This window comes from Phacochoerus africanus, chromosome 4 (assembly GCF_016906955.1).
Source record: "Phacochoerus africanus isolate WHEZ1 chromosome 4, ROS_Pafr_v1, whole genome shotgun sequence".
Classification (NCBI taxonomy): Eukaryota; Metazoa; Chordata; class Mammalia; order Artiodactyla; family Suidae; genus Phacochoerus; species Phacochoerus africanus.
Genome location: NC_062547.1, coordinates 77,871,544 through 77,884,329, shown reverse-complemented (window position 1 = coordinate 77,884,329; position 12,786 = coordinate 77,871,544). Strand labels below are relative to the sequence as shown.

Sequence of the window (12,786 nt, the reverse complement as noted above, 5' to 3'; positions counted from 1 at the left end):
CTCGATGCTTTTTAAATTTTTTTGTACACAGAAGTTGAGCATTTTAACCACTTTGCGCGTACAGTTCGGATCTTACTTCACACTAGGGAGGAGCGAGGCTTCCCGCCCAGGCTCTTAGGCCCCGCCCCGTTTCCTAGAAACGTAGCCACGCCTCAGGACCCCAGGGCCACCCGGCTTCCGTAGCACGAGCCAAAAGGGGTTTGCGCGTGCGTACGTGCGTACATGCGCGTGCGCAAGTGGTGGCAGACGCCCCGTGCGCGTCCCCGCCTCCGCGAAGACGCCGGCGTGCGCGCGTCCGGCGGCCGCCCGGTTCTTATAGCGCCGCAGGCGGCGGTTGCGCGGGGACGGTAGGACGGTAGGATGGCGGACGTGAGACTCGTGGTGTTGGGGCTCGTGCTGCTGAGCACCCAGGGCGGCTCTGGGGCAGGTGAGGGTCTTGGGGGCCCTCCGGGGATAGTGGGGGCACAAACTTGGAATGGAGTGGCCTCCTTCCGCTCCAGGGGAGACCCCGGCTGGGGCGAGTGGAGAGAGAGAATCTGGCCCGGGTGGTGGGGGAGAAGACCCCGGCCCTCGGAGGAGGGAGACTCCGGCCTGGAGCCTTACCTGCCCGAGGCAGCATAGGATGGGCCTTTCTGCTCGGTGTGCTGGGGCGGGGGCTGCAGGGGAGCCCCCGGGCGCCGAAGCCTGGCTGTCATCCGAGAAGTGGGCTCTTGTCCCCAAGGGGACGCGGGCACCCTGGGGCTAGCAGGCTCTCCGGCTGAAGGGATTGTCATTCTTCCCGGGATTTAGGTCTCGTGTCTCGCTCTGGCTGTGCAGCTGCTCCTGGGGTCCCCGAACACTTTAACCCTTGTAGGGAGGCCGACACTCCGCTTCCTTTGGTTGTGCCTGATTTCGGGGCCCAGAAGGAGATGGCGGCTAGTCCATCCTCTTCTTTTTACTGGGGTGGAAACTGAGGCCCTGGCCGGTAGGGGAGGTATTCCAAGGTCATCGTGAGCCACCGGGTTGGGAGTAGGAAGCGTGGGGGCGGGGGGAGCTGTTTTTACAGTCTCACAAACAAGCGTTCTGTTTTCAGAGCTCTTCACAGGAGCGGTAGCCTGTGGGGTGGGAAGACGTGTTTTAGAGAATGGTCTTTGGAAGATGGATTAAGGCGTGTTTTCCCCGGAGAAAGCAAGCCATCCCATTCTCTCTTTTGCCTGAGAGGGAGACATTTTCTTCCCGAATCGATGGGGACCTCGTTTGGTTCTCAGTTAACAATTTATAGTGAGCGGCAGGGAGAGAACAAAGTGCAGACCAGCTGAGCCTGAGACTTCCCCCTGGGGGAAGCAGGAGTGTGCCAGCTTCTATCCTCAGTGGCGGCTGTTATAGCAGGAAACTGCATGGGGCTGGGCAGGGCCTGGGAGGGGCTGCTTTTGTAAAAGCTTCACCAGTTTTTCAGTAAGTGGGTTACTCGTGACCCACTTCAAGGCCTCAGTTTCTTTCCTTTTCCTTATAATCACAATGGGCATTTATTGACCGCCTCTGGGCAAGGGCGCGGCCCCTGGCAGGTGCGCTGCCTGCTCTCTTTGGGAAGAGGAGCCCCAGGCAAGATGAGTGCCCTTTAGATGCAGTCCTGGCCAGAGGGGAGGGAGGGCCTTCCATCTTCCTCTGCTGGGAGCACTACTCTGTCATCACCTTGGGGCTGCCCTCAAATACGCACATCACCTGGGGTGTGTGCAGTTGGTAGTCCTGGTGAATTTATGCTGTGTCTGTGCCTTAGCTTTCCCTTTTCACTTCCTGCCTTTCCCAGGGACTAGGGATGACCTAAACGTCTGGGTCATGAGTCCTTTTTCCACCTGGGGTGAGTGAGTGGCAGTGTTTGCCTCTCCTGGCCAGGTCAGCTCTCTAGAAACTTGCTTCGGAGGACTCTGCCAGGAGTGGTGTCCTCAGCACCTTTGTCACCTGAGGCTCCAGGATGATCCTCCTGTAGGAGACCCTGGCTCTCCAGGATTGTGCAGGGTCCTGTCGTCCTGGGAGGGCTGGGGAGACCAGCACAGGCTTGCTAGCTGGGTGCCCCTCTGAGCCTCAGCTAAGGGGCTTTGGGAACTTCCTCCAAGCAGGGTTGGGGGGGTAAGGAGTTGAGGCTGGTATCCCAGGAATGTTCTCCACTACCTAGCTGCCGCATTCTGAACACTTTAGGCTGTTTACTGCCAGGCTGCCTGGCCTCATGCCGGCCCAGCCACCAAGTGGGCACGGAGGAGAGTGGCTGTTTTTAGATGAAGGTGACTTTACTTAAGAATGTGGGTTACAGTCACTTGGCCAGAATTGAGTTTTCACTTTTCTGGGGAGGAGGGTCAGGCATCTCCCTGTTCCTGGTGCTCTGGGAGGGCAAGCTGCTGCCCATGGCCAGGGGCCTCTGGTTTCTAGGGGTGCTGCTGCCTTGGGCCTCCTGGAGGGTCGGTGTGGCTGAGGTTGTACTTTTCACTCCAAGGAGCATTCTGAGGCATTCTTCCTAATGGTCCTGTCCAGTGGCCTGTTAGTGTCACAGAGTAACATCACCTGTGGCAGCATTTCTGTGGTCACCCTGGGAGGGCCACCGCCACAGTACCCTACTTGGAGTGACCCGGCCCTGTTTTATGGTTGACTGGGATGTGGCAGATCACAGGGGGCTTCTTGGGTGGACAGGCTGGTAGTGGCCAGATGGGGCACCTGGCTGGTTCCCCAGCTGTCTGTGGACCTTGGGTGAGGGCAGGGGTGTCAGCCATGGGGCAGCCCAGGAGGCCCCTCCTGGGAGGGTTGGGGTTGGTTAGCTCTCAGCCCCTCTCTGAGAGCTAAGGCCCCCCACCTGACTGCCACCTAAAAGTGGCCTGCAGGTACTTCTTTCTCCCCCAGGAGGCCGGCTGGGGCCTGGACAAGACCTGACTAATCTTTCTAGAAGCTCCTGGGCACCCAGGTCTCCTGGAGAGAGGCAGGTCCCGTCTGGGAGAAGGGCTGCTTCTGGCCTGACTTCCTACCCTGATCACCAATCCCAGCTCTGCTATAGGAGCTGCTGGTTCTGCAGTCTTGGGAAATCTTGACTGGAGAAGTGCAGGTTGCCAGGGGGCCTTCTTTGGTGAAAGTGGTATAGAGGTGAGCATCCAGCCTCATGCCCTAACTGGCTGTAACTGCTTGGCCTGAGGCTTGAGTTGCCTTTTGGTGGCCCCAGGTGGGCAGATGTGAAGGTCGGCTTGTCCCCAGGACCTTGTGGCCAGTAGCTGTGCTCACCCACACAGCCTGGGAACTCTGAGCACACGTGCCTGTGAGTGTGTGTATGTGTGTATACACAAGTAGCTACAGGTATGGACTGCTAGGGGCCTCCTTGCTCTCCCCCTGGCACTGCCATCCAGTTTTTTGCTTCCGTCCCTGCTGACCTGGGCCTCTGAGACATCCTGTCTTCTCTTAAAGAAAGACCCAGTGGGTAGCCAGAGGTGGGGCACTGAAGCCTGGCCATGCACACATCCTGTCCATGGGCTGGGCTTGGGTCCCGCCTCTACACAAAGAGGCCAGCGTCCCGCAGGCTGGAAATGCACCTGGGGAGCCAGGGCCCTTGTGTGGCCAGTCCATAGTGGGACAGAGTGGAGCATGGTCAGCCCAGCAAGAACCTAACAGGCAGGCCTGGGCAGGACCCATGTCCTCCAGGCCCGGATCTCAGATGCCTGAAGAGGACACAGTGCACTCTGTCTGCGGCCGTTCCAGAAAGTGGCTTGATGGGAAAGTCTGGCTTGGGATCCGGGCTTTCATTTTCCTAGCAGCTAAGGCGTCCCTGTGGACGGAGGGAGCCCAGGCCAGCCCTGCTCATGTGTGAGTGTGAACCTGGTAGCCTCTGCAGCCAGGTACCCTCTTCTCTTGCTGTGGGGATATCTTTCCTCGGGACTGAGGTTTGCTGATCTGACTGCCAGGTGGCTAAGGTGACTGTCCAAGTGGGGGGTCACGACCTCTGATCATTCCACCCAGTTTCGTGTGTTTTTTCTGTGCTCGCATAGTTACACTGTCAGAAGTCACCATGTAACCCCAGGGAGGAAGCAAGGACCCAGGGAGGGTGGCTTGCCCAGTGGGTGTTGGGAGCTGCTGCCTGGCTGCCAGCCTGTCGTCTGTGTCCCTGTAGCTGCTTTTCCCTCGGTGCCTTCTTACTTGGCTGGCTTGTTCAAGTACAGGCTTGTATTCTGCTCTTTCACCTGACTTTACACCACAGGCTTCTTCCTGGGCTGGCTCTCAGCCCGTGTCCTGTGTCCATGACCTTCTCCAGGGGATGCCTCTGAGATATGTGAGGGTGGGTGGCCTTTCCAGAGGGTCACTTCTGGGTAGGCTAACGATTGCGCTAACACTGCTGTGCCTCAGACCCACCTTTATAAAGTCCCCACCGTCCCCAGGGACAGTGTTGTCCGCTATGGGACAGGGCTGTAGTGTGGCTACTCCACTGATGGGGGTTGCAGCCCTGCCCAGCAAAAGGGTTCTTGTTCTGATCTGCTCTCCTGATCCCAAACACATGGAGGTCTGGGGTCTCATGCCCCAGGGCCCTCCCTGCAGAGGAATCCTCCCAGCTCAAGCCCGGTCTCTCAGCTCTCATAGCCATGTCTTTCACTGTCTAGTTCTAAGTGTTTTCTATGTTTTGGTTCCTAAAGAGAACATTTTCAAGGACGGGGTGGTTTACCTGCTTAGAAACCAGTGGAAGGGCTGCTGGCTGTTCCAAGGCTCTGGGGGTCACCCCAGCCTCACAGGCAGGAGGAAACAGCACACCTGACCCACCTCAGACGGCCTGCCTTGATCAGGGGAGGGGAGATGCAACACCACCCAGAGGGGATGGTGACCTGGGCAGCAGTAGACTGACTTTCCAAAGGGGCATTTGGGGTCTGCTGGAGCTGGACCCTGCAGTCACTGTCTTGGTCCTTGTACCCAGACCAGGGTGGGCGCTGCTTCTGTTCCCACACCTAGGCCCAGCCAGTTGAGACCATTCCTCCCAGAATCCTGCCTCTGACCCCGAGGGGAGGTCCTTCCAGGGGCCCCACAGTGCTCAGCTCTGTGAACCAGCCCTGGCTTCTCCCTCTGTGCGGTCGGGGTTGGGACCACTCGGGTTTGCCATGGGGACAAGCGGCCAGTGGCCTGGGTTCTTCCCTTTTCACCTTATCTTTGGCTGCCCAGGGAGCAGGATCTGGACCTCGATAGATGATGTTGGCTCCAAATTACGCCTCACCTGTGCCCTGAATCACAGCGCCACTGAGATTGCCGGCCACCGCTGGGAGAAGGGGGGCAAGGTGCTAAAGGAGGATGCGCTGCCTGACCTGAGGACAGAGTTTGAGTGAGTGAGGCCCTCCCAGCAGGGAAGGCGCTGGGGCCTGATCATGGGGCGGGGTCAGGGCTGCTGGCCCTGCCTGCTCTGACCTCTCCTGGCCGCCAGGCTTTGGCCAGGCTGGAGGTTGTAGTCGTGGCCTGGCTTTGCACACATTAGAAACAGGCTTGGGCTGAGGTCTGGGATCCAGCAAGGGGCAGCTGGCTGCAAGACTTCATCACCTCTCAAACCCATCCCTCCTTCCTGCGAGATGGGGTCTGGGCACTCCAGGGACCAATGTGACGCCCAGTTTGGGACGAGGAGTGGCTCCAGAAGCCTAGAACACTGCTATGAGCTTGGAGGGTGGTGGGGCCAGGCTCCCTGATGTGGAGTGATCCTGCCTGCTGCCCCGCACACCCCTGGTCCCTGTTCTCTGGGGCTGCCTGCCCGGTGGAGGTTTCGACAGGCTGCTTCTCTCATACCATGTCTGCTATAGGGTGGACTCAGACGACCGCTCAGGCCAGTACTCCTGCATCTTCCTGCCAGAGCATGCGGGCCGCACAGACCTGGAAGTGAAGGGTGGGCTCCCCTGGGCTCTGCAGGGCAGGGTTGGAGGGGAGGTGGGGTGCGGGAGGGACATATGCGCAGATCCCTAATCCAGATGGGGGCAGGGTGGTTCCACCTCTGTCCTCCACCTGGTTAGGCTCCTGCCCGCTCTCCCTGCAGGGCCACCTAATGTCAAGGCCGTGAAGAAGTCAGAGCACGCTACCGAGGGGGAGACCGTGGTGCTGGCCTGCAAGTCGGACTCCTTTCCGCCAGTCACCGAGTGGCTATGGTACAAGATGAGTGACTCTGGGGACCAGGTGAGGCTTGCACTGGCCAGGGAGGGCTTAAGCCCTGCTGCGGCCCCCCCACAACGTCTGCCTGCCCCCAGGTCATCGCCAACAGCTCACAGAACAAGTTCTTCGTGGTCTCCTCGGAGACCAAGACAGAGCTGCACATCCCAGACCTGGACCTGAAGGAGGACCCGGGCAAGTACGCGTGCAACGGCACCAGCTCTGAGGGCACCGGCCAGGCGGTCATCATGCTGCGTGTGCGCAACCGCTTTGCCGCCCTCTGGCCCTTTTTGGGCATCGTGGCTGAGGTGCTTGTGCTGGTCACCGTCATCTTCATCTATGAGAAGCGGCGGAAGCCGGATGAGGTCCTGGATGGTGAGCTGGCCCTATGTGCCTTCTGCTCCTCTTCTGGGTGGGGACGCCCTGGGGCTAGGGCGGCGGCCTGGAGTGTGGGGCTGAGGGTCAGCCCCCTCGGCCACTGCCCCGGGGACTCCCGGAGGCCCTGCCCCTTCCCTGGCTGAGGGTCTGTGGCCCACACAGCCTCACCTGCCTTCTCTCCTCCCTCCTGGGCTGCCAGTGGGCCTCCTCCATGGTGAGTGCCCTTGTGTGGCTGCTTGGGGTCCAGGGCTGTGGTGCCAAGCAAGCCCAGACCTTGCATGATGGGGCAGCTGGGACCGGGGCATCTGCCTGTGGGCTGGGGTTGGGGACACAGACAGCCCTCCCAGGTGCCCCTCATGCTGCTACCCTGGAGAGCTCACTTGAGGGTGCCTGTCACAGGGGTGTGCCGGATCCCCACGTGTTCAATGGGCAGCATAGGGCCTGCTCTGCTAACTCCCCCCTCCTCTTTTGCATGTGCTGCCCCTTGCTCAGATGAGGACACCGGCTCTGCTCCACTGTGAGTCTTGGGCTTGTGGAGGTGGGGGGGGCTGGCGGGTGTGCCCCTGGCAGGGCTTGGAGGAGCTTCCCCCGCACACCCGGGGTGTTTCTGGTAGGCGGGGCAGGGGGGAGTTAAGGGTGTCTTGTCCTGACACGCCATCTTGCATCCCCAGGAAGAGCAGCGGACACCACGTGAATGACAAAGGCAAGAACGTTCGCCAGAGGAATGCCAGCTGAGAGGTGAGTGGCAGGGGTGGGGGGCGGGGGCAGGGCTCTGGGCTAGGGTCTGAGCACCCTCCTTTCCTGCAGGTGCTGAGCATGAGTCTGCATGGGCACGCCGGCCTGTCTGGAGGAGCCTGGTGTTCCCCTGGTGTTTGCACAACCCCACGTTCCTTCCTCTTAAGGAAACCCGCCCAGCAAAAGCAAACCACCTTGTGTGTTCAAATCACATCTTCTCTTCTTTTTCACAAAACGAAGCTAGGTCTTTCTATGTGTAGAATCCTGTCCCTTGGGGGTTTTGCTTCCCTTTTTAAACATTTCACAAGCACCTCAGGGCAGTTGTGAGGCTCCTGTGATGTTCCTGCCGTGCCCTGGCCCAGCCCCCACTGCCTCTGTCTTGTGCCCTCACTGTCCACCTGCCTGGAGCCCCACCCTGATGCCCCCCCCCGGCCCCATGTCCCCGGCCCCATGTCCCCGGCCCCACCCTGATGCCCCCCCCCCCAACCCCCATGTTGTTGGCCTCCTAGTCTGCCACACTGGGTGGGGTGTGGAGGACAGACCTTTTTCTGAGGTTCCTGCCCCAGGTCCATCTCCCTGAGGCTGCTGGGCCCTGTTGGGCCAGGGCCAGGTCCCTGCCTTTTGCAGAAGGTCACAGGTCGTGTGCAGTGCCAATCCTCCTGCTGTGTGAAGCTGGTGCTGTTGAGTCACTGCAGGTCTGTGTGGTGACTCGGGACAGCTCTGGCCACGTGGCCCCCCTCAGGGCTCCCCACTTCCCATACGCCCAGGAAGAGGGCAGTCCGGCTCTCCACTTGGAGCAGGAGCTGCTGTGACCTCCCCAGCTGGGCCTGAGCCCCTCCCCTACCTTCCTGCTCACCAATAAAGGCTGACCCTACTCTCCTGGCTCCTGTTTGCACCAGGCCCAGGTCTTAACCAAGAAAGCTCAGGACAGCGAGGGTTTAGCTGTTGGGGCTAAGCTAAATGAGATGTGGAGGGCCAGAGTGAGGTTGGGATGGGTGGGAGGTGGAGAGATCCCTGCACCAGGACTGAATGGAGTGGATACTCACTGCTAGATCTCCAGACAGCAGTTCTCTAAGCCTTTTTCCAGCCTTTAGAGGGACCTGGATGAAACCAGGGCATCATCTTCCTCTTGGGCCCCAGGGCCCCCTGGACCAGATGAGCAGCCCCTGCCCACAGCTACCAGGCACCACCCATCCTGGGCAGAACACTCCCTCTTCCTGGTGCAGTCTGACAGGTGGGCGGGCAGTAGCAGCCTCACCCTGATGGAGCTGGAGTTTTGCCCAGAAGGCAGAGCTGAAGTGGGGGTGGGGGGGGTCCCCTTTTGGGACTCCCCCTGAGGAAGGGTAGGGCCAAGGTTGGACCTTGCCAGGGGCAGCGCCACACAGGCAGCAGCTCCTCCAGGCCTGGGAGAAGAGAGTAGTGGGGCCATGGATAGGGTAGAAGGCCAGGAAACATGCAGTGGTCACAGGATGCAGAGCAGAGCCACATAGGCCTCCTGCCTGCTACTCCTAGGGAAACTGAGTCCCAGAGGGGAAAGGGCTACTTTCTCACTCATACCCACCTCTGGAGACCCAGTTGACCTTTAGCAGTTTTGGATGAGGGTCTTAGGTCACTTGCTGGTTAGGGGGAGGAGCCTTGGGGTTGGGCTAGCTCCTCCCAGATCCCCAGTGGAGCTGGAAACCAAGGTTCAGGTGTGAAATAGGCATTTTTCAACACTGGCAAGAAACCTCTGCATACCAATGCCTCAAAAATTGAAGACACACTTTGCCCACTGGCCACCAGTTTGAGGCTCAGTAGGTTCTGAACTGGGGTGGCCCAGTCCCCAGCCTGGCAGATCCCACAGGTCCCAGGGGTGGATTAGGCTGCCCCCTGTCTGCTGACAAGATGTGCTACAATAGTCACCTGAGTCTGGTTTCCCTGAGTACCTGTGGGGAGAATAGGGGGTTCCCTTACAGACCCTGCACAGCACAGCCTGGGGAAGCTACCCTCTACTGGAGCTGAGGCCACTGGTCCCAGGAAACCCAGGCCCTGGGACCGAGAAGGCAGGGGGTGTAGCGGGGAGCTGCTGCTGGCCAGACATTCCCTCTGGCCACCACCAGGGGGCACCATGTGTACACCACTAAGCAGGACCTGGGGTCCAGAGATCTTGGGCGGCACCTGCCTGTCCCACGTGCCCCTCTGCTGGACACACCAGGGCTCTGGGTGTGAGCATCCATCATGTAAACTTTTCTCTGGTCCAAAGGCTGTTCTTGCTCATGGGCAACACTGACAGTGACTCTGTGAGGACAGGGCCCAGTGGGATGTGGCAAGGCTGACTGCATGCCAGGGTGCCTGCTTGGGGTCTGCCCCTCCAGGCTGAGGCTCCACCCACCTTGCTTTCTGGTGCCCAGTGGCTTGGGGCTTGGAAGAAACTGCTGCTTTCTTTCAGGCGAAAGTGCCAGGTTGTCCAGCAGGCAGTGCCTTGAGGGGACAGAAGGGCTTTTCTGGTGCATCCCAGCAGCCCTGGTGCTGCGGTGGGGAGAGGGGGCCAGGGACCCCCCTCCCCAGAAAGGGACGCTGCTCACACAGGCTAACAGGAGAAGCCTGACTGGTAAACACAGGGCTGCTTGGCCAGCACGGCAGGCAGTCCTTCACTAAGTGTTCCCACTTGTTCTTGGAGCGAGTATTTGCTGAGCACCAGCAGCACATGGCCCTCTGTGCCACAGCCTCCGGCAGAGGGACAGAGCTGGGCATGACTTCCTGCAGAGCCAGCCTGGGCACCCACCTCTTTCCTGGGTATAGCGCCTCCTGGACTAGGATGGCCGGAAGTGGAGGCCACTGGGAGTGCCTTCCCGATCCCCAGCCTCAACCCTCTCCCACTTGTGCCCTCATTCTGAGAGGACCTCTTGCTTTATGTTGGGGGCACCCCAAGGTCCCACAGCGGTTGGCAGCAAGAGAGGGGTTTGGAATCTCAGGTGTCAGAACGGAGGAGGAAGGGGCCAGAGGTGTGGAAAGACTGGTTCTAACACACCCCTGCCCCCAACAGGGGGTCCATCCTGGGCAACTAAGCCCCACAGGGAAAGAAAGTTCCCGGTGACTCCTAGGTCACAGAACTGGAGACCCCACCCTCATGGTGCAGATACCAGGCAGTCAGAGGCCTGGGGGAGGGATGCTCTGCTGAAGGTCACTCGGCAGCCAGGGCTGGACACCGGGGCTCTGCCTGGCACAGACATTTCTGCGGAGAACTCAGACCTGGGCGGTGTCCTCCCCCTTCCTAAGCCAGAAGCACTTGTAGGTCCCCAGTCCTGCCACACAGACTGAGGAACACTTCAGTGTTCCTGTGTCCTCATCTACCCCTCGCCCAGTCCCCCCAGTCCTCATTATCCCTTCTCACACAAACCAGGCACTGTCCTGCCCAAGGACCTCTGCACAGGCCTTGCTGTCTGCCGACGCTTCTCCCACAGGCATCCACGCAGCACCCTCCCCCACTTCAGGTCTTGGCTCGGACACCCCCACACACCCAGCACCTCCTTATCTTCATCCTGGCTCAGGTGTGAACACTCGCCACCTAACAGGCAACAGAATATCTGTAACCATGCTGTTTGCTGTGTTAACTTGTCTGTCACTGTCGCTGTACTGTCACCCTCCCCATGGTGAGGGTGACCTATTAGGTTCCATTCTAAATTCCAGCCCCTGATCAGGCACCTAGTAAGTATTAAATGAATAAATGGATAAAAGAATGAATGAATGGAAAGAATGTTCTGGCATGGGCAGGTGGTGAGAGTGTGTGGGAGAGGCTGGCCTGGCCCGAAGTGGAGCCTCTGAGTTGGGGAGGAGTCTTCAGGAGAGGGACTGGGGCCCCTGAGTCCTCTGTGACTCTGAGGTCCAGGCCAGGTCCCTGGGGGTTGGAGTCACTGCTCTGACTCTCCAGGCCTCGTAGGTCCTCAGGCTGGGCCTTGGTCTGCCTCCTCCCTGCTCTCAGCCCAGAGCCCCAGGGCTCTGGCGGCCTGCCCAGACTGACATCTTCCCGGGGTGAGCATAAAAGATCCCCCTTCAGCTGGAACACACATCTGCCTGGGGCGGGCCACAGCCTGGCACGGCCAACTCTGCTGCCTGCCCAGCCTCTCCCACAGCCTTGGGACAGATAGTGGCCCTGGCTGTAAAGAGGGTCTCGCCAAGGGCACAGCAGAGGTGTGGCCCCTGGGAGCACCCCCACATCTCAGGACAATCTGGACAGGGACACGAGATGCCACAGCTCTGCCTACCAAATGTGTCCTTCCCTCAATCACTGTTGAGTACCTACTGTGTGCAGGACAGGTCATGACATCCTTGGCAGTGGTGGCACCCAATGTGATGTCAAGCCTGAAGGTGCTAAGAAGGCTGGAGGGTCCCTGGAGGCTGGGATGTTCCTTTGCTCCTCCCCCATGTCTCCATGTCTCCCTTCTTGTCTTCACTCCTGTTTCTCCTTCAGTCAGGTCTCTGTCTCTCTACCATCCTCCTTGCATGGCATCTCCCCTCACACAATGGTTGAGCTGGGGTAGGGACCAGAGGCCAAGAAGAGTCCTGGACATGTGCCCCATGTCACCTAATACTAGGAATCACTCCCCAACCTGGCTCCAGCCCCAGAAGCAGAGCCCCCGGTGCTTGCTGGGGCCTGGGGGTGGGTGGGCAGGGAGAGCTGGCTGTGGTTTGGTCCCAAGGGGTGGAGAAATGGGGCAGCCCCTTGCAGCTCACTTGTGGGTATCCTGCGGGAAGGGGTGACAGAGAGACCGTGGATCCCCGTGACCTCAGGCATTTCCCCACTTTAAAGGCCACCAGCAGCTTCAGCTCACATTAGACCCCTGGCCTGGGGACTTTCATATGCCGTGGGTGCAGCTGAAAAAGAAGAGAAAAAAAAATGTGTTAGATATGAAATGCATTTGGGAGTTCCCGCTGTGGGTTGACGAGATGGGGTTTGTCACTGTGGAGGCACCAGTTGGATTCCCAGCCAGGTGCAGTGAGTTAAGGATCTGGTGTTGCCGCAGCTGCAGCGTACTTCACAGCTGCAGCTCGAATTCAATCCTTGGAACTTGCCAGGAACTTCCATATGCCATGAATGTGGCCAAAAAAGCCTAAATAAATAAATGCCACCAGCCTTGTGGGAGACCCACCCTCCACTGTGCTTTAGGACACTGTTTGAGGGTGGTGAACAGCACCCTTGGGTGGCTCTTCTTCTTGCCCAATTCAACCTCAGTTTCCTCAAATGTAGCAGCTGGAAGGAAGGGGACCACTGTGGGTCTGGAGACTCCTAGTCTTGATCCCACCTAGCCCCTCCCCACAGGACACCTTCCCAAGGGTCTTTGCCCAAGGGCTCAAGTGACAAAACCAGGGCTCCAGTGGCCTTTTATTACGGTAATTCTCAAATCTACAGAAAGGCTGGAGGCTGGCACAGGAGGGGCCCCACTTCCTGGGCCCCAGTGTCAGTGGTCACCGCCCCGCTATGCCTCTGGACAGAGGCGAACGCAAGCGCCAGAAGGCCCCTTGCCAAGGTTGCCCGCAGAGGCCCCGGGCCCGCAGCTGGGCTCGGTGACCTTGGGC

General features: G+C 59.5%; 1 protein-coding gene across 1 annotated transcript; it reads left to right on the top strand.

Annotated features, from left to right (window-relative positions):
• Positions 1-273: 273 nt before the first annotated feature.
• On the top strand, positions 274-8,105 carry BSG (basigin (Ok blood group)). The gene is made up of 8 exons (XM_047777829.1): positions 274-427; positions 5,155-5,311; positions 5,778-5,860; positions 6,008-6,144; positions 6,216-6,492; positions 6,988-7,012; positions 7,167-7,233; positions 7,303-8,105. Exons 1-7 carry the CDS (start codon positions 361-363, stop codon positions 7,228-7,230), a joined length of 810 nt encoding a protein of 269 aa, XP_047633785.1. The 5' UTR covers positions 274-360; the 3' UTR covers positions 7,231-7,233; positions 7,303-8,105.
• The last annotated feature ends 4,681 nt before the right edge of the window (positions 8,106-12,786 follow it).

Bases quoted from the DNA above. Each gene is read 5' to 3' on its own strand.
- BSG (XM_047777829.1), top strand. From the start codon at position 361: ATGGCGGACGTGAGACTCGTGGTGTTGGGGCTCGTGCTGCTGAGCACC. The intron at 5,861-6,007 runs GTGGGCTCCCCT...CTCTCCCTGCAG, and splicing joins CACAGACCTGGAAGTGAAGG to GGCCACCTAATGTCAAGGCC. The intron at 6,493-6,987 runs GTGAGCTGGCCC...CCCCTTGCTCAG, and splicing joins GCCGGATGAGGTCCTGGATG to ATGAGGACACCGGCTCTGCT.